The sequence below is a fragment of the Dromiciops gliroides genome, chromosome 6 (genome assembly GCF_019393635.1).
Source record: "Dromiciops gliroides isolate mDroGli1 chromosome 6, mDroGli1.pri, whole genome shotgun sequence".
Taxonomy (NCBI): Eukaryota; Metazoa; Chordata; class Mammalia; order Microbiotheria; family Microbiotheriidae; genus Dromiciops; species Dromiciops gliroides.
The window spans coordinates 156,224,273-156,249,984 of record NC_057866.1 but is presented as its reverse complement, the minus strand read 5'-3'; the positions used below and the strand labels follow the sequence as shown (position 1 = coordinate 156,249,984).

Sequence of the window (25,712 nt, the reverse complement as noted above, 5' to 3'; positions counted from 1 at the left end):
ATGTATATACATACACACACATATATATATTTCTTTTTGATAGTATTTTATTTTTTCCAATTACATATAAAGATAGTTTTTAACATTCATTTTTGTAAGATTTTGAATTTCAAATTTTTCTTCCTTCCTCTTTTCCCTTTCCCTCCTGAAACCAACAATCTGATATAGATTATACATTGCCATCTTCAACATATATATGTGTATATATTTTTGTATATATATGTATATTACTTGGTTATTTTGTAATCCTATGCATTTTATCCTCTGCACCTAAAAGCATAATGCAGAGAAGGGATCCATCAGCTTCACCAAACTGCTGGAGGTATGCATGAGACAAAAACTTTAAGAATCTCAGCTATATATAGTCAGGCCTTATCATCTGTTCTGCTCAGTTTCCTTTGTGGCTATTCATTTATATGTGTTCTTTGCCAGAGGTGTCAAACAGGAAGCCGCCTGGGATGTGGCCTCTAATATGTAGCCTACTATACTCCCAAGACCTTCTAAACCAGATTCAGATGGAATTGGGAAATATTTAGCAAAGTAAATAAAAATACAAAAAACATAATGATATTATATTTTAAAATAAGTCAGTATTCAGCCTGCTTAGATGCTTATATACAGATTAATTCTACCCTCACTGCCTCTTTCTCTTTGAGCTTGACAGCCCTGATCTGCCTAAAGACACACATTCCCTTGCTGCCACATAACTACCACTAATACAAGCCACAGCTACACCTGTCATGGTCCCTAGCAGGATGTTGGTGATCTACGTGTGTGCTCATTATATTAAAACTCATGGCATTTTTCTTGTCTGAAGTTCCATTGCCCTGGCCTCTATGGTCCATTTGTGGGGTCTAACCTAGCTATTAATGACTTCTCACCCTGGATATTTTTAGAGCCATTGGTTGTTTTGTGCAGTGGTACTTTTTTCAAAAGACAGGAATGCTGTTTACCTGGCTGCCTAGGAAAGATGGTAGGATATTTGGGGCAGAATGGTAAAACAGGGGCGCCTGTCTAATGTTGCATAAGGTCATTTTGATCCTATTGAAATTCCTTCGTTCTTCCAACTGGATTTTCAGGCTTCTGCTCAATGACTCTGAAGACTTCATTAGCAGGTGGGGGAAGCAAATGTTAAAGAATTTTACTCATTGATGTATTATGTATGGTTAAAATCTTTGTAAAAATGGAGCATAGATGGGTGTTGCTGCTATTTCACCCTTCCTCAGTTCTAGGTGATTGTGTTTGCATAGTTAAATATTTAAGACTTCTGGTGATGGAAGTGAAAGCTTGACTGAAGTGAATATAATTCCTAAAGATGTCAAGAACTACATTTTTGTTTCCTGGTCGAATAGTCACTAGAATTAAAAAGTCATGACGTGGCAACAACCTGCTTTAATTGTCTAATTTCTTTTCTCTACAGAGATTGAATCAGGTCTTTATTATCATAGCCTGATTTTCTTAGACTCAGAGAATCATAGACTTTTGTTGTTATTGTTGTTGTTGTTGTTGTTTTAGAATCATAGACTGTTAGAGCTAGGAGAAACCTTGGATATCCTTGAGTCCAGCCCCCCTTATTTTACAGATGAGAAAGCTGTAACGAAGATGGGTAAATGGGCATATTGAAGGTCTCTAAGAAGAAAAGGGCATGGTCCTGACCAGAGTCCAGGTAATAAAATTGTGGCAACTGAAAGAAGAAAGGCTGCTGCCCTTAGAGACTCTGGAGTAACTTTGGAGGGTGGCACTAATACTAAGATATGAGCTAAAAGGAATTCAGGAGAGTGTGAAGAGCAGATGACCATGCTTGTAAAGAGTTTAGGCTAGCCAGGGTGACTTTGTCCAACTCCTCCCTGTGTTACCTTGCTGGTACTTCAGTCTCGATTCCTTAGCCTCTGACTTTACATCTTCATGCTCCCTCCTATTAGTGAATTTGATGGTTGTTCTTGATTTTGACCTTTTATTTTGGTCATTTCCATGGATGTTGGCCCATTGGCCAATGGGATTCTACAAGGGGCAGTCTTGGCTACAGACCTTTGCTTCCATTTCAGACATCATTACTGCGTGACTCTTGCAATTCAATTCAACAAACATCCATTAAGTACCTACAGTGGGTAAGACACTATGGTTAAAAAGAAATGATTCGGATCCTGAACTCAAAATATTTACTCTCTATTGGCAGCTAGAGACAGCTAGAACTTGGAGTGAGAAAAACATGAGTTCAAATTCTTCCTCAGAAATGTATTATCTGTGTGACCCTGGGCAAATCACTTTACCTGCCTTAGTTTCCTTATCTGGAAAATGGGAATAATAATAATAATACCTACCTCACCGGGTTGTTTGAAGGACAAAGGGCTTTGCAAACCTGGATGCATTATGTAAATGCTAGCTATTATCAACATCATCATCATCACAATTGAGGGAACTATACAATATACATAGATAAGTAAAAGAGAGGGAATATTTCAGGCAGGGAGAAAAAGCAATAACAACTGACTGAGGGACAGAGAGAATTCAGGAATGGCTTCTTATAGGAAGTGGCATCTAAGTTGAGATTGAAGGGATTCTCAGAGATAAAGGTGAAGAGAGTGTACTTTCCAGAGAGTCTATGAAAAACCATCTAGATGGAAGATACCATGTTGAATTCTGGGAACAGCTAAGATGCCAGTTTGGAATGTTGAATGTGCGAAGAGTAGCTAAGGTTAGAAATGGAGACCAATAAGATGGGCATAACTGTATTTTAGATAAGAGGTAATGAGGATTTGACCTAGAGTTGTGGCTGAGTGAGCGAAGAAGACACAGATATGATCATTGTGAAGATAGAATTGACAACTTATACATCTGTTGGGGAGTGTAGGGGGTGGGGAAGGACAGGGATGGAGAAGAGAAAAGAGAAAAGGGGAGAGTCACGGATTATTTTGAGGTTGTAAATCTGGGTAACTGGCAAGATGGCGGGGTTCTCAAAAGAAACAGGGAGGGATGATTTTGGAGGATAATATAATGAACTGAATAATCAGTCCATTGAGTTTGAAATGTCAGTGGGCAAACTGGTTTTGTTCCTAGGCCCTGTTCCCTTCTTGTTCACCCAGCAATGCTTCTCTCTACCCCTGCTCCATGTCTTATGCTGATGCTGGTGGACTAGTCAGGCTTAAACACCTTTCCTCCTTTTTTCCTTGTCTCAAGCAAGACTTTATTTATTTTTTGTTTGTTTATTTTGCTTGGGGCCAGTAAAACCTTCTTCCTTCTCCCCCTTCCTTCTTCCTTTGTAATTTTATGCATTTTATTTTGTGTATTTCAAAACTTAATTCTGAGGAGTACATTAGTTTTACTGGGCTGCCAAAAGCACCTGTGAAATAAAAAAAAAAATCAAGAACCCCAGGTATAAAGGCTTTGATCAGTTCATGCACCCTGAACAAAGAAATCCAAGTATTACATTACATCTGCTTTACCCCCTTCATAAGTCATAAAGCTGATCTATAGCTTTTTCAACAAATGTTGATCCAGTCTCCACAGAAAGACCCTTAAGAATGGGAAGCTCATTATATGCCAAGGCAACCTTTTCTACTTTTAGATAGTCATACTCATTAGGAAGTTTCCTCTTATATTGAGCTAACCTTTGCCTACTTTCCTAGAATTTTTAGCTTTTCTGTGCTAATGTAATAAGCTCCTTCAACTAGTCCTCATAGGACATAATTTTGAGACCCCCAACATTTCACCTTGTCAGTTTTTCTTTTAAACTGTAATGCCCACAAATGAAACAATCATCCATATGGGAACTGATTTGGGATAGAGTATTCTGGACTTCTATCAATGCCATCTAAGGTTGTGATAAATTTGGGGGACAGTGCTGACTGTTACTGGATATGTGATCCACTGGACCAACTGATTCTGTTTCGTATGAACCACTTTACCTCCACATCTCCCTCATCCTTGACAATCCTGAGTGGAGGGTTTTCTATTGATATCTATTAAATTTCATTTTATTCATTCTAGCTGATTGTTCCAGCTTGTCAGGACCTTTCTGGATTCAAATTCTGTTATCCAGTACATTTGCTAGCTCTCTTTGCTCCATGCCCCCTATTATTATTGTGTCATCTACAAATTTTATAAGCTTGCCAAATATACCTTCATCCACATCAGTGATAAAATTGTTAAACAGAATAGAACCAAGGACAGAGCCCTGCAGCAGTTTGTTGGAAATTTCCCTACAGATTTTGATTGAACTATTTAACATTTTAGCAAAGACTTGGATAAAAGCATAGATGGCACGTTCATCAGATTTGCATGTGATACAAACCCAGAAGAGAGAGAACTAATGCACCAGGTAACAGAATGATATTCTATATAGATCTTGACAAGCCAGCATCGGGCCAGACCTAATAAGATTATCTCAATAAGGATAAATGCAAAGTCTTCCAATTGAGTTCAAAAAATCAACTTCAGGAAGGGGGAGTCAGGGGTAGACAGTGCTTTGTCTGTAGTAGACAGCAAGCTCAAAGAGTTAGCCATGTGACATCTCAGGAAAAAAAATCCTAATGGGATCTTGGGTGACAGAAAGAAAAGTATAGCTTCCAGAAATAGAGATTAAATTCTTTCAGTACTCTGTCCTGCTCAGAACAAATGTGAAGTGTTCTATTCACTTCTCAATGCAACAGGTCATTGATAAGGTAGGGGGTCTTCCTGAAGAAGCAATTGGCACTCATGTCAGAAAGGTAGTTGGTGGTACAGTGGCTAAAAACACTGGGTCTGGGTCTGGAGTCAGGAAGACTTGAGTTCAAATTTGACCTCAGACATTTACTAGTTGTATGAATCTGAATGAGCCACTTATCCTCAATTTACCTCAGTTTCCTCAACTGTCAAGTGGAATATAAATAGCACCTATATCCAGGGTTGTGAGGATTGAATAAGATAATACTTGTAAAGTACTTAGCACATTGGTGGGGTAGAGTAGGCACTACATAAATGCTTATTCTCTTCCCTTCACTCCCCATGTCATATGAGGATAGGTTGAAGAAACTGGGAATGTTTAGTTATGAAAAGATGTGGGGTGGGAGGAGATTTCATAGATGTCTTAAAATATTTAGAGCGTTGTCATAGGAAAGGGAGATAGGAAGTAGTGTGGTACTATGGGAAAGGGCACTGACAACATTGGTTTAAATCCTGCCTTGTATACTTAATATGTGTGACCTTGGATAAACCACTTATTCTCCCTAAGTATCAGTTTCCTCATCAATGAAGTATAGGCCTCCTAAGGACCTTCTAGTTTTAGATCCATGATCCCGTGACTTATTTTCTTTGTCCCTAGAAGGCAAAACCAGGGTAATTTGTTGGAAGTTCCAATTTAAGCTTTATGACAGCAAAAAACAAACAAAAACAAACACACACACACACAAAAAACCTCCTGAGAATCAGACCTATCTCCAAATAGAATCAGTATCTCAGAGAAGTGGTGGGTTCCCTATCATTCATTCTCTTCAGCCTGAATGACCACTTGAGTGTGTTAGGAATTCCTTGTGTGTATGGGTGGCTTTGGATTGCTACTAAAGTCCTCTCTGACTCTGAAGTTTTGTTTTTCAATTTCTTTAGTCCATTTGTCAAACCCAAGTGTACTATCCAGCATGCTGCTCTCCAGTTTCTCAAGAAGTATCCCAAGGGGCACTTTCTCAAATATCCTCCTAAGCCCAAGATACATTATGTTGATGTCATTTCCCTGATCAAATAGTCTAGAATTCATGAATATGGGAAACATCTGTGCTTTTGTCAACATGGGAAATTCACTTCAGTAAAGCAAATGGCAACTCATCTATAAATTAGTAGATAAATCCTAGAAAGGAGGAAAGGAGGACAGAGGTTAAATGACTTGCTCAAGGTTGCAAAACTAGGAAATCTTAGAGAAAGATATTAAACCCAAGTGCTCCTAACTCTCATCCAAACACCATCCACTCTGTTACACTGATTCTACTCTAGTTTAGAAACCTTGTCCAAAATGAGGTTAGTTTCTGGTATAACTTGTCCTTAATCAGCTCTTGCCAGCTTTTAGTGACCATATTCTCCCTTCTGATTATCTTATTCATCTTTTCAGCTATTTTACCATTAATTAACAACAACCTACTAGTTTATAATTGAACATTTTCACCCTTTCCTCTGTAAAAATCATGGTGGCATTTGCTATCTTCCAGATTTAGGACATGTCACTCATTTTTCAAATTCTTTTTTTTTTGAGGCAATTGGGGTTAAGTGACTTGCCCAGGGTCACACAGCTAGAAATTGTTAAGTGTCTGAGGCCAGATTTGAACTCTGGTCCTCCTGAATCCAGGGCTGGTGCTCTATCCACTGTGCCACCCAGCTGGCTCGTGTGTCACTCATTTTTAATCATTTTTCAGTGATCACTATCTGTACCCCTCCAACCCCTCTCCCCCCCCCCACCTCCCAAGCTGGAATGTAGTATCTCCATGTCAGGTAAGTTGAACTCATTGAGTCTAGCAAAGGACTGTCTTTGCAACTTCTTATTTTATTGCTATTTTCACTTTCCTGATAACCAATTTTGATATATTATCCCAAGTATGAAGGTCATCTTTCTTGATAGAAAGCCCAAGCAAGAGTTGAGGTAGCAGCTAGGAAGAGATGGTCTAGGCAAAGAAGCACCTCTGCCCACTTCATCAGGAGTTATATGTTGGTTTCAGAATGACTGTAGTGAGACAGCAAGGTATTATTCAAAATCCATTTTTAAAGGCACAATTCAAATCAACAAACATTTATTCAACCCTTCTATGTATAAGGTACTATATTAGTGATAGAATTGCAAAGAAAAAAAAACAAACCACAGCTTCTACCTTCAGGAAACTTAGATTTCTACTGGAAAAGAGGAGAAAACATTAGGGGGTATGTGTGTGTGTGTGTGTGTGTGTGTGTGTGTGTGTGTGTGTGTGTGTGTGTGTGTGTGTGTTATTGGGCAATACCAACAAATACTAAGTAATATTAAGTATTTATCTAAAGATGGAGAAGGCCAAGAGGCTACGCATACTCCTTAAGTAACTAAATTATTTGCTATAATAAGATAGGTTTACTAAATTCCTTCCTATTCTACATGGCTAGGGAAAAGATGGAAGTCATTTGCTAAATTGATCTTAAAAGCAGTAGACAGTATTATAAAAACTTACCACTGACTAGTTGTGCCATTTAATTCCATGTATTATAATACTAGGTATTCTTCATCCCTGACAGTGATGACATGGAGGTGAGCTTTCCTCTTGGGGTCCAGCTAGGAATCATATTCTGCCAGGGTTAGATAGGACAACTCTGCCCATGACAACTGCCAAAGTGCAAGTTCAAACTAGGTCATACAACCCTCACATATGGGGAAAGCAGGAGGTGGTGTTAGACGCTGCAAGGACTACCCTTCTACAAGAGTTGTTGCTCATCCAAACTCATTGTTCTTTCCCTAGAAAGTATACGTGTGAGGGAGCCATTATTGGAGACAAGACATGAATAATCGATCTCCAAGAACTCACTCATGAGTTTATCAGCCTCACCTCTTTGGTCTCTCCCCACTCTAATCCATTCCCTGATTCAGCCACTAAAGTGATTTTCCTAAAATACAGGTCCAGTCTCTCCTCAGTAAACTCCAGTGGCTTCCTATTGCCTCTGGGAGCAAATTCAAAATGTTCTGGCATTCAAAGTCCTTCATAACCTAGCCCCCTCCTGCCTTTCTTGTCTGCTTACACATCACTTTCCAATATCTACTATTTGATAGAGTGACACTCCCTGAAGGCTATCCCAGGGAAAAGATGTACCATCCATCGACTGTGGGCATTTCCTCTGGCAGTCCTCCATTCCTGGAATATTCTAGCTCTCACTACTCACCTCCCTGGTTTCCTTTAAATCCCCCCCTTCTACAGGAAGCCATCCCCAACCCCTCTTCACCCCAGTACCTTCCCACTGTTCATTATTCCCTATTTATCCTGTATATAGCTTACTTTGTACATATTTGTTGTTATGTTGTCTCCCCTTAGTAAATGTTAATTGATTGATTGATTGATTGGGGGTTAGCCCAGCTGACCTATGGCTTTTTTTCAGCTGTGTGCAGTCCTTAAAACCTCAAGCATGTGCAATTTTTGAAATCTCAGTGACAGAAGCACTGACAATCTGACGGATTATAATGTGCTTTGATTGCAAGTAAGTTAGTATTTAATACTTGGAAATAATGTTAGAAGTTAATTTTCGTTCAACCCTCTCATTTAACAGATGAGCAAATGGGCCCAGAGAAGTTAAATGATCCATAGAAGGTCATATAGTTAACTAGTAAAGAATTAGCGTTAAAACTCAGGTCTCGGCATTCTAGTCCTCTTGGTCCTACCCAGTGAAAGAACCTGTAGTACAGATCAATCATGAGGCAGCATAGCCTCATGACCACTACTGGTCCTGACTATGGTTCTAGAAAGGCCAAAACTATACAATGTGGAGGGAAAATATTTCAAAAATAGATTTCCAAGGCAGCTTCCAATAAGATCAAGGTGCCAAAGTGGGGGGTAAAGGGATATTTATACCATAAAGAACTAGTCCTTGGCAAGGAATTAATTGGATTTGAGGATCAGCACACAATCAATATACCTGGACCAAATTAAGGTAGTAGATGATCTCTCCAGGTGTGTCTACAAATTATTTTTGTTCTGACCAGAAACCCTGAAGTCTTCCCCTCCTGATTTGATTTTTTTTTCTTTTTAGCAGGTAAACTAGGCCATATCTTTTGCCTCATTCCTTACCTGGCCTAAATCACTGAATGGGCATTGACTCAGACAAACTGATACCTGGGAAAGACTTTATATTCAAAAGGCCAAGGTCTTTTACTGCATGAGGGCCATCTCCAGTTGTCCTGATCTCTTGATCTCTTATCTTGCCACTGGACTCAGATGACCCTAGAAAAGAGAGTGCGGCTGATGACTTTGCACAGCCCTGCCTCTCTTAAATCTAACTCACTTGCAAGTCAAGATATCACCCTTCCTATGTCTTTAGTCCTCCTCCAGAATGAAGGACAAACAACAACAAATTTAGACAGAAGTTAAGCTCACTGAGGGTAGGCACTCTTTCCCTTTTGGTCCTTGTATCCCATAGCCTAGCCCATGGTAAGCACTTAATAAATGCTTGACTTGCTTGGTATTGTTTGACTGATCCCAGCTCTGCAGAGATCACTGCACTCTTTGTTCCCATAGGCTACGTTCATGCGAGGATAATCTGTGTCTCCCAGTCTGAAAGTTTCCCCATTTTTCCCTCAGTGAAAATGCCGGAAAACAAAGATATCTCAGGTACCCCAAACTGGGCTTATAAGTCAGTTCCTCTCAATTCATTTGAATACTTGCTTCAAAGGGAATTAAGAGTCCACCTATCATTTGAAGCAGAAACATTTGAGAAGAGTGGCAGTGTTTGGAATGGAAAGATGGCTGGATTGCAGGTGTCGCTGTGCCAGGAGAGGGGACCACCCCTCCCTTAGAAAGTTTAGCCATGCTTCTAGTAGGGGCTGGGGGAGGGGAAGCCCGGGAGAAGGATATTCCATAAACAAGAGACCCTGGTGTGGAGGTGAAGGTTGGAGGTATCCCATGAGGAGCAGACTGTCAGAGGACTGGAGCTGGCAAGGAGGATGCCAGTGTCCAGAGTTCAGTGGCTCTCCTCAGAAAGCCCCTCCCCCCTCCCCATTTTGGCCTTCTAAGGTAAAGTCCTGTTTTGGCTTCTGGATATGGTCAGAGACCTTTCAAGAGTGCCCTAAAAGGGGGCCAAAACTAAGAAAGCAGAGTTAGCTCGGTAGACTGTGCTTCACGGGTGGGATCTCTACTGTTTTCAATAGAAGAAAAAAAAAGGTGATTTAATTTTTTTTTTCCTCTTACCACACCCATAATTTCATTAGTGTAAAGAGATCCATGTGAGGAAAGTCCTCTGTTAATGCAGATGGGGACCTCTTCAATTTACAACCTTAGAGAGTTGTCTGGAGCATGACTTTTTAAACTTTTTCTACTCCTGACTCCTATTTGCCAGAGAAATTTTTGTTATTGTTGTTGTTGTTGTTGTTTTGTTTTTTTGGGGGGGGGAGGGGGGCGAGGGTTAAGTGACTTGCCCAGGGTCACACAGCTAGTAAGTGTCAAGTGTCTGAGGCCGGATTTGAACTCAGGTCCTCCTGAATCCAGGGCTAGTGCTTTATCCACTACACCACCCAGCTGCCCCTAGCCAGAGAAATTTTTACATGACCCTGGGTATATAGGTATATAAAATATGTATACAGAACTTTTTACTGTTGCCAATTTTTTTGCCAACTCCACATTCAGTTACAGGACCTCATATGGGTTTGAGATCCACAATATAAGAAGCTTTGGTCTAGGGCACTCCTTCGGAGCTTATGTGCCTTTACCCAGGATCACACAACCACTATAAGGTAAAAGCAGGCCTTTTTTTAAAGTTAGTCTTTCCTGATTTCAAGGTCACCTCTTTCTCTACAATGTACACTAAAAATCACAAAAAGAATGGATTTGCAATTCAGATCTGGGCTAATGTCAGAAACCTCCCTGTACTGAATAGTCCTTCAGAGATGTGCCACACCCCAATTTGTCCCAGCTAGTCCTCAATTCTCATACTAAGTAGAGAATTAGCAAATTCTTAAGGTCACCTCAGACTTCTGTTGGATGTGACTTTCTCTAATAGTACCCTTTTAATATAAGTCACCAAGCATATCTGTTAAGTGGTCAATATAGGAAAAGTGCTATTACAGTTTTAGAAAACACACACACACACACACACACACACACACACACACACACTCACTCTCTCTCTCTCTCTCTCTCTTTCTCTGTCTCTGTCTTCAAAGACCTCACCTACTATTCATGCAGTCATAATGAGGTGTGACAAATATTTGCATTTCATCGATTATTTTTTCCACCTGACATTGAGCATTATTATTTAAGATGAACAAATGGCATTGTATTCCATTTCTTATCAAAAAGGAATTTTAATACATTGCTTAATGAGCAAATCCTTTTCCCCTTTCATTGTGTGCAGAATAATTTTATTACAGTGGTATTAGCAATGCCACAGAAATTCTTTCTCTCCTTTTAATTTCATTAAAGGAACAATTCTAAAGCTTCTTTTCAATTTGTAATTTGAAGGCTTTTGGACAAAAAGCTTCCAATCATCTAGTAACTTCTTATTAGGTTGGCTTTTCATTTAATTAATATGCTTTTGAAAGGTAGCTTTCTATGATAGGTGGAGTGTTGGACTTAAAATGAGGAAGACCAGGGTTTAAATCCCACCTCTGACATTCACCATGAGTCTATGCACAAGTCACACCTAACCTTTCTTAATTTCTGTTTGCTCACCAGTAAAATGGGAATGTTAACTACTTCCAAGAGTAATCATGAGAATAAGATATATCTAAAGTTCATTTGATACTAGATTTGAGACAGAGGTGATTTTAGAGTTCATGTAGTCCAGTCTCCTCCTTTTATAGATGAGGAATGGAGGCCTACAAAGGTTAAGTGACTTGCCCAGGATCACATAGCTCTTGAGGTAGAATTTGAACCAAAGTCTTCCTAACTCAAAGTCCAGAACTATGTACTACATCACATTCTTTGCAAACTTTGAAGCATTACACAAATATAAGCTATTTTAAAATTAAACCAATGAATACTTTTTAAAGTTACATATGGAAAGGGAAAAATGGATTTGCTTTCTAAACTAAGATAAAATGTATAATTTCAGATGAAGAGTCAGTTGTATTTTTTAAAAAAATTCTAGGGGCAGCTCGGTGGTGCAGTGGATAGAGCACCAGCCCTGGATTCAGGAGGACCTGAGTTCAAATCCGGCCTCAGACACTTGACACTTACTAGCTGTGTGACCCTGGGCAAGTCACTTAACCCCAACTGCCTCACCAAAAAAATAAAAATAAAAATACTGTCTTGGAGTATTGCCAGCAGTATTACCATTTATCAGCTAGGCTTTGTTTTCTGGAAAGGGGAACCTAGAGTACATTAAAAAGAATCTTCCCATTGTTTGAGCCTATTCTTCACATAGCACTTTAGTTCGGTAAAAGAGTTTGCATGATAGAAATCATGGGGAAATCATAGAATATAAAGCTAGAAGAAAACAGAAATTATCTGGTCTAATTCTTTCATTTTGCATGGAAATAGGGTAAAATACCCAAATCAAAATCTGATTCAAAAGGAAGAGATCCTGAAAGAATATTTATGAAGAAGAAAAGAAACATTTCTGTTTATTAAAGTTAAGCTGGGAGAGATCTTACAAAGTCCTTATTTTACTTTATACTAAATTTTATGTTTGCATATATACATATACACATGGGTATATGTATGAACACACATATACATCTCTATATATGCACAGCATACATGCCTATTATGTGTTAGATATACATGTACACACATATAAATAAATGTATCCTATATGTGTATATGCATACACGCACATGTGCATATGCATGTATGCATGTAGATCATTAGTTTTCCTTTGCTTATAGTTTCTCTGTTAGATTGTTTACATTGGCTCCTTGCCCATCCAATGAGATATTTGCAGAAACCACTTAGTACAGTACCTGGCACATAGTAGATTATAAATACTCATTCCCTTCTGTTTTCATTGTTATTTTCATTAGAATTAATGTAGTCATTGTGTATATTCTTTTCTGATCTTGCTTGCCTCACTGTGCATCAATTCATGCAGGTATTCTCAGGTTCTCTGAATGCCTTATGTTCACTGTGTTATATTTGCATTTATATATGCATATTATATATTATGCATTATGCTCATATACTACAATTTGTTCAGCTCTTCCACCATCATTGCACATGAGCTCTATTTTCTAGTTTGTGGCCTCCATAGGAAGAGTAGTCATGAATATTTTGATATGAGTTCCTTTTCTTTAAAAAAGAAATATTATTATGGAATTAACACCCATAAAACAACTTAGGGGGCAGCTAGGTGGCATAGTGAATAAAGCGCCAGCCTTGGATTCAGGAGGACCTGAGTTCAAAATCTGGCCTCACAGACACTTGACATTTAATAGTTGTGTGACCCTGGGCAAGTGAGGGCTGCCCTGCAAAAAACAAACAAACAAAAAACCCAACTTAAATATACAAAGAAAACTAAGAAAGATAATTATGTAAGAAACTCCAAACTTCTCTAATGGCCTTTTCTGTGAATTAGTCAACAAATATTTATTAAGCATTTACCGTATATTAGACACCAATCAATTCTGGGGATACAAAGACAGGTTTTTTTTTTAATAGTCCTTACTCTCAAGGAGCTCAGAATGTAATGAAGGAGACAACATGAAAGTAACTCAATAATCAAGACAGACATATGTATCAATTATAATAATTAATTTTTAGTTATAGAATAACTATAATAAATATATATGTGTACAATATCAAATAATATTAATAGATTATAAAAGAATGAGAAAGATCATTTGTTAAAGAAACTCTAAACTTCTGTGATGGCTTTTTCTGTGAAGTAGTCAACAAACATATCTATGTCTAATTTATTGATCTTCCTTTCCTTATTTCCCTTTCCTTCTTTCTTTCCTTTCTTTAGCTTGATTATGGTTACTTTCATGTACATATATACATATGTGCGTGTGCATATATACATACATGTCTACACATCCATACTTATATATACATATATGCATACATCATAAATTGTAGGTATTCGACATAAGAACTATCAGAAAAGAATTCTTGTAAAAAATGGGATTTGATCTCACACTTGAAGGAAGCCAGGGAAGCGAGGATTCAGAGATGAATAGGGAGAGAATTCCTGTCATGGGGAAGAGCCAGCCAAAATTCTAGAAGTCAAGAGATGGAACATCCTGTGTAAGGAGCAACAAGGAAAGCCTAGAGAGAAGAGAGTATTGAGGAGAAAAGGGTGATCAGATGCCACGGAGGCTGCAGAGAGGACAAGAAAGATGAGGATTAAGAAAAGGCCATTCGATTTGGCAACGAGGAGGTCATTTGTCAATTTGGAGAAAGCAGTTTTAGCTGAATGATTAAGTCGTAAGCCTAACGGAAGAAAGTTAATAGAAGAGCGAGAGGACGTGAAATGGGGCCACTAATTAGAGATGGCTCTCTCAGGCAGTCAAACCACAGAAGGGAGGAGATATGAGGAATCAGGGTAATATTTATGGGCAATAGGGAAGCAACCAGTAGATAGGAAGAGACTGAAGATTAGTGAGGCAGTAGTGATAATGGCGGGGGGTGCAGTTTGTTGGAAAAGACAGAATGGATTGGGATAAACTCTGGAGATGAGATGAGCCTACCTTTTCATGTGAGACAAGAGTGAAGGAGGAGACAATGGTGCAAAGTGTCTCAGTGATGTGTGATGAAGAGTAGGGGATAAGTAGGGCATAAGAGCAGGTGATAAGAGGGATTTCTTGGCAAATGGCCTCAATATTGTCAGTGAAATATGCAGGGAAGTACTTAGCTGGGAGGGAAAGGGGAGCTTTGGGAGGCTTAAAGAGGTATATGCCCAGTAATATCAATCCTCACATTTTACATATGGAAAAAAACCCCCAAAAACCTGAGAGGTGGGAAATGACTTTCCTGCAGTGCCAAAGGTGGTATCTAATTCAGCAGTCTTTTCCACCACGCAATATCTTTTACTGATTTACCTTTTCTGTAGTTTCTATGTTTTACTATCTATATTTCCTTCATTGGGAAACCGTCTTGAAGGGTTGGATTTGCAGGATAGAAAATTTAAAAAATTCTGAAATTGGTATACTATTAATGGCAAGATTGTGTACCTATTTAAGGATATTTGGTCCTAAAATGATAAGTACTTATGAAATGATTTTACCTTCATGAGATGTGCTTATTCACCCATGACTTCTTATATTTCTATGGTTCATTTCATTAAATGGAGTTTTATGGGAGAAATATCCCATTGTTAGCATTCATTTTATGTTTATAAGAAAGGACTTTAATACAACTAAAGAGTCTACATAATGGGCTGCCCAGAAAATATTACCTTGAGGAAAGCTGCTTTTCCTGGACACCTATGAGCTGAAGGAAGATCTCACCTTTTGTTTTTTCTTTCAGAACTTCCGATGGTGGAAAAGCTGTTGGTACCATAGAAGTCAATCTTTTGAAGATGGGGGAGATAGAGGATGGGGAAGCTGACCACATCACAACAGATGCGCAGGGACAAAAGGTAGGAAGGATCTCGGGCAACTCATTGCACAAATTAAATTAGAAATGATCAGCTGCACCAGATGCCTCTGTTGCTAACACCACAGTGGGGTTTAAACTCTCATTATTCACAAAATAAAATGAGAAAGCAGCCCCAGAACTAGAGTATAAAATAGGGGTTCAATCCTCTTAACTAAAAAAACCAAACCAAAACAAACCAAAACAAAAACATTTGCACAGGAGTATGCTCTTCAGAAACATTTACTCACTGGTATAATTCTCCTTGGTATGCACCTCTCCTTCCTAACAGAACAAAGATAGTCATTTCAGCTCCATTTTTGTAATAATTAACCACTTCATGAAAGTGTTAAAAATGGCAAGGCCATGGTAAAAGAGGAGCTGTTTTCCATTTCCAATAGCTTCTTTGGAAAGAGACAAATTTTGATTTGATTTGATTTGATTTTTAGATAAAATTTTTAGATAAAATTTGATCAGCTTTTTGGATGAAAAATATGACACTATGAAATTATAGGAAGGGAAAGAGTCTGACAAAGAGGGTGAGGTATGGAGGCAGGCTGCATACAAGATGTTGCCCAGTCAATGTTCCTTCCTTGAAGCTTAGCAAGATGTGCTTTTCTCCATGGCAGCAGTTGTTTGCCCTGTTGTCACCTTCTTTCTTTATGGCTAGACTGCCCCAGCATCCCTTTGGTCTTCAAAGGGAAGGAATTTGAAGAAAAGCAAAATTGTCATCTTTGCAAGAAAAAATTCTGTCTTAAATGAGAAAGGCATTTTCTACAGATGCATGTAGAAAGTTTGGAAATGATACATTGGAAGCAGATTGAAATTATGCTCCTCATTTGAACATGTATCTGGCAGTGTGGTAGAAAGGAAAGTCCCAGACGGGGAGGGTCAGAAGACCTAAGGTTCAGTGCCTGCCTTTACATAAGCAACTTGTCACTTTCTGGTTCTATTTCTTCATCTGTAAATGAGGGTATGAGATTCAGTTTAATCTATATTAAATACCAACCATGTGCATGAAACCATGCAAAGTCTTGCATAAGACAGAACAGATGCTTCCCTCAAGGAGGCTACGTTCTACTGAAGGGATGCAATATGTTTAAAGATAGAAGTAACTACAAGGAAATTTGAAGAGAAAAAAGATTCTCTGATACCTGAGGAGATCAGAAAAGACATGGCCCTCAGATGAGTCTTGAAGGAAGCAGAAGATTCTAAGAGGTGAAAAGTGCAAACTCATAGAGGGTATGTTGGAATGACAAGCGCAGGGAATAGACAGTAGACTACTTGAAAACAATGTGGATTTCATCAAAGGGTGTTCATCCCACCGAGTCCTTTTAGCTCTAGAATCTATGAAAATAAATCATCATTTTTTCTATCTAGAGTTGGTACCTCGTTCTACAGGTACAGTTTTTATGAAAAAAAAAAAACCCTTCTGATCTAAAGTCATTTATGTCTAATGATGGAGGTACATGAAAATCTGCTCAATAGATAATGTGATTTGTCCATCCCTGAAAAACTCCCATTTCTATAATCCTCTGAAAGTTAATAAAGTTCTTTCTTTATGACACTCCTCTATAAAACACTGAAGAAAATCATTCAATTCAAATCATAGATTCATCGAATGACAGAAGGCATCTTAGGGTCTATTTAGATCAACTTATATCTGAAAAATACTTCCAGTTTCATTTTCACCCCAGCCATTTTCTGCTGTTTCATCCTCTGACCTAGACCACCTAAGAACTTGCCTGGGAGAACTTAAGTCTTTGCATGTGACCATGCCACATAAGAATTCTAATCAAATGAATGATACCATTGCCTCTAGATATGGCAATCAATCATTCTTTGGTGCCTTCTTTTTTACTTCCCCAATATTAACTCCTATTCATGCCTAGCACTCCTCTATATAAGTTTTTCCCCATTTAGAATGTAAACTTGAGAGCAGAGGTTGTCTCACTTTCATATTGTGTCCCCACAGTATTTGCTCAATGTTATTAATTTATTCATTCACTGAAAACTCTTATACAATTCCTAAGTGTTCTCTTTTCCAGGCTCACCCTCTACAATTTGTTTAACAAATTTGGTTCTCTCATAATCTCCATTATCCTTTTCTGGACCAATTATCTCTTGTCTGTCATTGCTAAAATGGTATGGTCAGAACTGAACACAGTATTCCTGATTTGATCAGATCAGGGCAGAGTCCAGCACAACCATTTATTCCCTTGTTTTGCAAGTAATGCATCTTTTAAGGCAGCAGTTAGTAATAATGGGGATAACAATAATACTTACCTCTCAGAGATGTTATGAAGATCAAATGAGCAAATATTTATAAAGTGCTTCACAGTGCCTAACATATAGTGAATGCTATATAAATGTTAACCATTATTATTATTACAATTATCATCAATGCCAACATATTTGGCTGCTATCATCGAGTCATTTTGAGCCCCCAGTGGATTAAAACCCAAGGTTTTCTTTTTTCTAAAGGTAGTCTAACCTATATACATCCTATACTTGTGAAGTTGATTTTTTTCATCCAAATATAGAATATTATTTTTATCCCTATTGAGTTCCATCTTCTTTGATTTGGTTCACAGTTCTAAAGTGCCAGTACATTCCTTCCTCCCAACTATGGTTTCATCTATATCACTGATTGAAGTTTTGTAAAACACAGGAACAAAAAAAAAAGAAAGTCTTTGGGGACACTCCATTAGGTATTTCTCTGAAAGTTAAGACCCACCCAGTAACTATTGATTGCAACTCAGTAACTCTTGTTTTGCTCTAGTTATACAAACAGCTCTGCAGCCATATAACCACACTATTATCTATCTCCTATCTTTCTAGGTCAGCTACAAGTATAATATGAAAGAATTTTTCTTATGAGTATCAGTGAAAGAGGCAGAGTTTCCATTTGACATTGCTTATTTTCACTATGTTATGACCTCACTTCCTTTTCTAGTTATACTTTTTTGTTCTAACAATATCTTTTATTTCCCTTCTCCTTCATAGTACTTTGGTGGTAATATGTTGCCTCCCACCTAGGTGCAACATATACTTCTCCATTACTTTTAATGCGTAGTCTCACAGATTCATTTCTTTGGAGATATTGACTTAGATTCTTATAGAATCACAGAAGGAATATTGATGTCAAAACAAAAGTGTGCCTTCATTTCAGGAAGAAGTTTAAGATCATTAAAAGGACTTCACATTTTCCCAAATGAAATCCAACCTGTTAAACTCTGGGCTCACTTCATTGGCCATTTGAAGTGTTGTTCCTAGCCAAATATTCTGATGGATAAGCTTTGTAGAGTGAACATTCAACTGAATACCATTGTCTGGGCAATAGAAATATTTTATTTCCCTTGCATGGAAATTTAGGTAAAATAAATTTGAGAGACTTAGATATAATTTGGGAGAATTTGCAGTGTTTCAGGGATTTATCATATCATAATCAACAAACAGGAATATCTGGAAGACCTTACTGCTAGTAGGGGATTCCTTTTCCATTTGGATTATCTGAAAGATGTTCATCACGCCAATGGCAAACACCTTTGACGAGCATACATACCTCTGCTCTATGATTTTCATCATCAAAGGATCCTTGAACAGAATAACCTTGTTTTTATATCTTTTCAAGAAATCTTCATAATAGCCCCTGTGTAGAACATGCCTTATTGAAGGAGATTATTTGAGGTGGCATTTTGCTCTATCAATTTAAAAAGCACAGTGGGATTCTTGTCTTCTCAACCATTTCCAATCAGCTTTCAATCATATCCGTATTGGGCATAGAAAGATAAACACAAACTTGTTCCTGCCCTTTAGCTTCTATGTTCTTATAAGGAGCTATGAAGGCCTATGTTATAGGTTACAGAACTGGGTCAGAGAAGAAGTGACATACCCATGTAAATGGAAGAGCCAAGATCTTTGGACTCGAAACAGAGCTCTCATTTCACTACCCCCACGCCACCAGATGCCTGTTCAAGCAACTGGAACCAAAACTAAATTCGCCTCTCTGTGCCATATCCATTATTCATTTTGTGAGTCCATGGGAAATGCATTAGTCTCTCCAGAATAGAATTTGGCCCAGCATCGTACAAATTTGAGTTATTTTTCAGCCAAATTCCTTCCCTTTGAATACAAAGGGAGCTCTGATGCAGCATTGCTATCCACAAAGAGGGTAAAAACATGGCAAACACATGTCAGAGCACATTCTACCTCTCTCGATGCTGTTTGTAGTAGAAAGAAGGGGGAACCTTGAAGCAGGAGAGATCAGAAGACCCTTACTGACTCTTTGAACATTGCTAAGTGGCTTATCCTCTCTGCCCAACAGAAACACATCTGGACTAGCCTAAGGCACAGATGGGTGGTAATTGGCCTTGGAGAGAGAATTCCTTACATTGATGGAATCCTATATCCTTTAAGTCCCCATGTGGTGTTTACCTACCAAGGTAGTTACTAGCTTCTTCTGTCTGACAATCCTTCCTGCTTTTGAGCCAGTACTCACAGCCAAGTCCTCTTCTTGGCTTATGGTGAACAATCCCAATTTAGTAATTTACCCTTCCCAGACTCCTATTGAGGTCTCATGTGGATGATCGGCTAGAGACAAAAATATGAGTCTAGCCTATGCCCTATAAGTTCATTGTCTTTGGGTGTCTTTTCCTATGTACAGTTGACCTAGTCAAGTCTCATACTCTTTCTATGTCATAGGATGCTTGTTTTATATCTGAAGATCTCCCCTTTATGTTTTAATGTCTGATTTTATTTGTTGTTTTTTTTCCCACCCTTCCTGAAATTTTAGCTTTCCTGAAGTCTTCCTTTGGCATGCTAATACAACTACCCTATCTATCTATCTATCTATCTATCTATCTATCTATCTATCTATCTATCTATCTATCTATCTATCTATCCATCCATCCATCCATCCATCCATCCATCCATCCATCCATCCATCCATCCATCCATCCATCTATCTATCTATCTATCACCTATCTGTCATCTATCTGTCATCTATCTATCCATCCATCCATCTTTCTATATTTCAATCCTCTTTCTATCTTCTTTCTACTTTTTTATCCTCTTTCTACCTTTCTATCTTCTTTTTATCTTTCTGTCAACTTTCTATCTATTACAACAGAATTTCAGAGTTCTTGATATAATCTTTTTTCTCATTCTTCATTATATATTGTAATGTTCATGCTTATGGATGACTGTGACTATCCTGATAAACTGCACTATGGGATTTGGCATCAGAGGACTTGGGTATGATTACTATCTCTATCACTCATTACATTGTGTGAGATTGTGCCAGTTACATCACCTTTCTGGGCCTTACTTTATTTCTAAAAGAAAGGGAATGGACTAGATGATCTTGAACCTTCCTTCCACATCTGAATCCTATAAAACTTTATGGGTACAGGTGGGTAGGGGCAGCAGTAAATGTGCAGTTTGGAGGACTGCAGGATTGACCTGCGATCAAGTTGGTAGGGATGGAGATAAATGATGCTGAAAGTGGAGCAGAAGGCCAGTGGCAGAACAACCTCCCTCTAAATTCTGATCACCTCTCAAAACCCTTCTTGACCACCTGTCCCATATGGCCCACTGCCCAGAATAAGCTACAACTCCCTTTACCTGGTCCCTCTCCCTCCTTTGAGTGCCAGTGAAAGCTGCCTTGTGCCCTTTGCACAGAAGGAGTGCATGAATGTGAAATGAACCTGACATCGTTCCCCTCCTTGACCTACATCCTGCTCTTTAAAAACTCCACAAAGACTCAGTTGCACAGGACTAGAAATAGGAAGTGTCCAAGTAATTTTTCTCTTGTGCTGGAGTCAAGTGGCTAGCTGAAAATCCCACCCCTTGTCTTACTGAGAGAAGAGCAAAAGCATAGGCTGGCTGGCTTTTGCTAATTTTTTAAAAGGACCAACTATTATTTCTCTTGGTGATCCATATAAACATCCAAGTTTCTGTAGGGGTAAATGTATATCACTGTACCAAATGCACATGGCATTTAGAAGCAGTTTTGAAAAAAAAATGTCATCATTGGGTAACATATGATGAGAGACAGTATTCATAGTTGATAAGAGTGCAGGATTCTGGGACTCAAAAAGATGTGGATTCAAATCTCACCTCTGACATTGACTAACTTTGTTACAAAAGGCAAGTCACTTTACTTTCCCAAGGCTCTCTTTCTTCATTTACCACATTAATATAATAATAACTGCACTACATACATCAATCATGGTTACCATGAGATCCAAATGTGTTAATTTATGTAAAGTACTTTGCAAAATTTAAGTCACTACATAAATAATTATGCAGCAATGTCAATCTCTATAGCAGTTTCCAAAATAGTCATAAGCATTAATACAAACATTTTCTCAGAAAGTATTTTCTCTTAAAACAACACTTCATGATAACTTAAAAGCTAATAGTATTGGTAGTACTTACGAATAATGATAAAAACAGCATTCCTAAAGAACTTGAGTACTTCATTTTATGTTATTAGGGGAATAAATGAAAAAACCTAATCCCTATTCATTGTGTTTCCAGTTGCTTACCCATTCCTCTAGTTAGGATGGATGCCTCTGCTTTGTTTCCCTTCTAAAACTTGGCATATTTCTTTGAGTAGGGCAGAGCTGTAATTAGCATGGTGTTGGTAGAGCTTTGCCTAGCTTCCATAGCTTGTCCTACAAAGGTCCACACTGTGTAGCAACTCTGGGGCCTTATTACCCGATCAGCCTTCTTACACTTTATTCCCTTCTGTACATCAAACACTCCAGCTCCGCTGGGCCTACTTGCTATGCTTCCAACCAACCTCATGGCTGTTCCCCAGGCCTATGATGTTCTCCCTCCTCACCTCTACCTCTTGGCCTTGCTGACTTCACTCAGAACAGTTCAAATCTCCCCTATTTCAGGAGACCTTTCCTCATTCTTCCCCTCTCAAGACCTCGCTTCCTTTGCCTTGCCTCTGACATACTTTCCATGTCCACATTCTCTCACATACACATAGTTTTATGCATTAGAATGTGAGGTCATTGAGGGCAGGGATGGTGTTTTGTCCTTTCTTTGTAACTCCAGTACTTAGCCCAGTATCTGGTACATACTAAGTGATTAATAAGTGCATGAAGACCAACATCCCATATTCCTGAACTCACCTCTCTATTTCTTGTGAGTTCACATTCTTATGCAATTCATCCAGGGTCAAGGATTAATCTGGCTCCTTTTGAAGTGTGAATATATCCACAGTTCAACTATCCTTACTGCCTGTCCCCTTTCTCTAACCTTCCCCTTTCAGTTCCCTCTGCCACCTCCATTTGAAAGCCTCTGTCCAATTTTTCTTTTAAACTCACCAGCATGGTATATTTTCTTGGTTTCAAGGGACTCCAGAGACCATAAAATCCCACTCAAACCTGAACAACAATCTTCTTCATACTAATAAAGGTCATCATTTTGAGGGGGTGGCTAGGTGGCGCAGTGGATAAAGCCCCGGCCCTGGATTCAGGAGTACCTGCGTTCAAATCCGACCTCAGACACTTGACACTTACTAGCTGTGTGACCCTGGGCAAGTCACTTAACCCCCATTGCCCCGCAAAAAAAAAAAAAAAAAGTCATGCAGCTTTTGCTTGCATACCTTTGGTTGGAGTGACTTAAACCTCTTTAAATAGTTCTTTTCCCATTGGTGTAGCTTTATTTTTTATCTTTAAAATTGTACCATCTATTTCAATATTCCTTTTTTTTTTTAAAAAAATAAACATTTTTATTTATAGTTTTGAGTTCCAATTTTTATCTCTTCTTCCCTCCCTCTCTTCTCCCCTCCCTGAGGTGGAAAGCAATCTAATATGGGTTATACATGTACGATTATGTAAAACGTTACCATATTAGTCATTTTGTACAAGAAAACTTGAATAAAAGAAAAAAATGAAAGAAAGTGAAAAATAGCATGTTTTAGTCTGTTCTATCAACATCAGTTCTTTCTTTGGAGGTGGATTATATGTTTCATCAATAGTCCTTTGGGATTGTCTTGTATCATTGTATTGTTGAGAATAGTTGTCATTCACAGTTGTTTATCAAGCAATATAGCTGTCTCTGTGTACAATGTACTCTTGGTGCTGCTCATTTCACTATACATTAGTCAGTCATACAAGTCTTTCCAGGCCTTTCTGAAATAATCTTGCTTGTCATTTCTTATAGCACAATAATATTCCATCACCATCATATACCACAGCTTATTTAATCATTCCCCCATTGATGGTCATTCCTTTGATTTTCAATTCTTAGCCACCACAAAAAGAGCTGCTATAAATATTTTTGTACAAATAGGTCTTTTTCTGTTTTAGGGGATGTCTTTGGGATATAAACCTAGCAGTGATATTTTGGGCATAGTTCCAAATTGCTCTCCAGAATGGTTGGATCTTTTCATAACTCCACCAACAGTGGATTAGCGTCCCAGTTTTCCCACATCCCTTCTAACATCCAATATTTTCTATTTTTCTTATATCTGCCATTCTTGATAGGTGTGGGGTAATACCTCACAGTTATTTTAATTTGCATTTCTCTGATCAGTAGTGATCTAGATCATTTTTTCATATGATTATAGGTAGCTTTGATTTCTTTGTCTGGAAACTGCCTGTTCATATCCTTTGACCATTTATCAATTGGGAAATGACTTGTATTTTTACAAATTTGACTCAGTTCTCGACATAATTGAAAAATATGACCTTTATCAGAGATATTTGTTTCAAAAATTCTTTCCCAGTTTTCTGCTTTCCTTGTAATCTTGGTTACTTTAGTTTTGTTTGTGCAAAAACTTTTCTATTTTACATTTTGTCTTACTCTCTATGTCTTCTTTGGTCCTAAATTCTTCCTCTGCCCATAAATCTGACAGATAAATGATTCCATACTCTCTTAATTTGTTTATGGTATAATTCTTAATATGTAAATCTTGTACCCATTTTGACCTTATTTTCGTATATGGTAAGAGATGACAGTTTATACCTAGTTTCTGCCATACTGTTTTCCAGCTTTCCCAGCAGTTTTTGTCAAATAATGAGTTTTAGTTCCAAAAGCTTGGATCTTTGGGTACTAGATTACTATAGTGTACTGGATTACTATAGTGTACTATTTGGGTACTAGAATACTAGATTACTATAGTGATTTACTATAGTGTAATTTGTACCTATTCTATTCCAGCTCTCTATTTCTTAGCCTGTACCAAATTGATTTAGTGATTATTTGGATATTTCCTCTTAACTTTAAACTGAAATCTGCTTCTCTTCAACTTCTACCCACTGTCTCTTGTTCTATCTACTGGGACTGAGGAGAACAAGTCTTATCTTTCTTTCATAGGACAACCATTCAAATGTCAAGTGCATGAAGACTTCTGTCATATTAGCTCTGTAACCCTGAGCAAGTCATATTACTTCCAGGATCCTAATTTTCCACATCTCTGATATAGGATAATATGTTAGAGTAGAAAGGGCACTAGATTCAGAGTGAGAAGATTTAGGTTCAAATCTCAACTCCACAACTCAGTAGCTGTGTTACATTCATCAAGTCACTTCTTGACCCCATAAAAAATATAAAAATGGTTGTACTGCTTTTTCTCCAGGTGAAAATGTTCAGATACAGCTCCGGTATAAAGTAACAAGTTGGAGGAACCAAGGAGTTAGACATATCCTCTTTTAAGCCATCAAAAGAAGGTCTGGTAGAACTGAAGATTTCCATAGAGAGCACCCATTTTCCTTAATAAGTGCTCTTAATATGGGCTTTTTATCTAGAGAAATGTCTCTGAAAGCTTCTTAAAGTATTACTGACTCAAACTATTTTTTTGTTTGTTTGTTCGTTTGTTTGTTTTTTGCGGGGAAATTGGGGTTAAGTGACTTGCCCAGGGTCACACAGCTAGTAAGTGTCAAGTGTCTGAGGCCGGATTTGAACTCAGGTACTCCTGAATCCAGGGCCTGTGCTTTATCCACAGCACAACCTAGCCGCCACTGACTCAAACTATTAACTACAAATATGTGAACATATGCACAAGACATGACATTAGGTAGTAAGAGAAGTGGGGAATTAAAATACCTACCTTAAAATGAATCCATTATGTTAAAGAGTCCACAGAGGATATTTTGATGCCACTTGCTTTCTCTTGACGCATATAAAATAAAAATCCCCAATTGTACCACTGGAGAAAGCTATTTTTATGTAAACATTTTTTAAAGGAAGGACAGTATTGAGAGAAAACAAGGACAGAAAACCAAATTGAACATTTCGAATTGTTTATGAAATTTTTGTAGGAAGAAGACTATGTATGTGGCTAAATCAGCAATTTGGGGCTGAGGCAAAGAAGAAAACCCAGACAAAAATAGTCTCAAGCAAGGATTAGAACCTGGGTTGTGAGTGCTACTACTGACTCTCTTACTATGGATCAGGGATGATTCTGTTGCTCTTTGGCAGATCAATAGAAGAGCTTTGAGAGATGGAGACCATGGCTTTGAGTGCCTAGGAAGGAACCAAGTTCGTAGATACTCT

At 38.2% G+C, this 25,712-nt stretch overlaps 1 protein-coding gene across 3 annotated transcripts in view; it reads left to right on the top strand.

Annotated features, from left to right (window-relative positions):
• INPP4B (inositol polyphosphate-4-phosphatase type II B) overlaps positions 1-25,712 on the top strand; it is a 965,936-nt gene that overhangs the window by 645,723 nt on the left and 294,501 nt on the right. For all 3 annotated transcript variants that reach the window (XM_043973131.1, XM_043973128.1, XM_043973129.1), the window contains one exon: positions 15,087-15,198. In XM_043973131.1, coding sequence (XP_043829066.1) covers positions 15,087-15,198 — 112 coding nt within the window. The remainder of the gene's footprint in view (positions 1-15,086; positions 15,199-25,712) is intronic.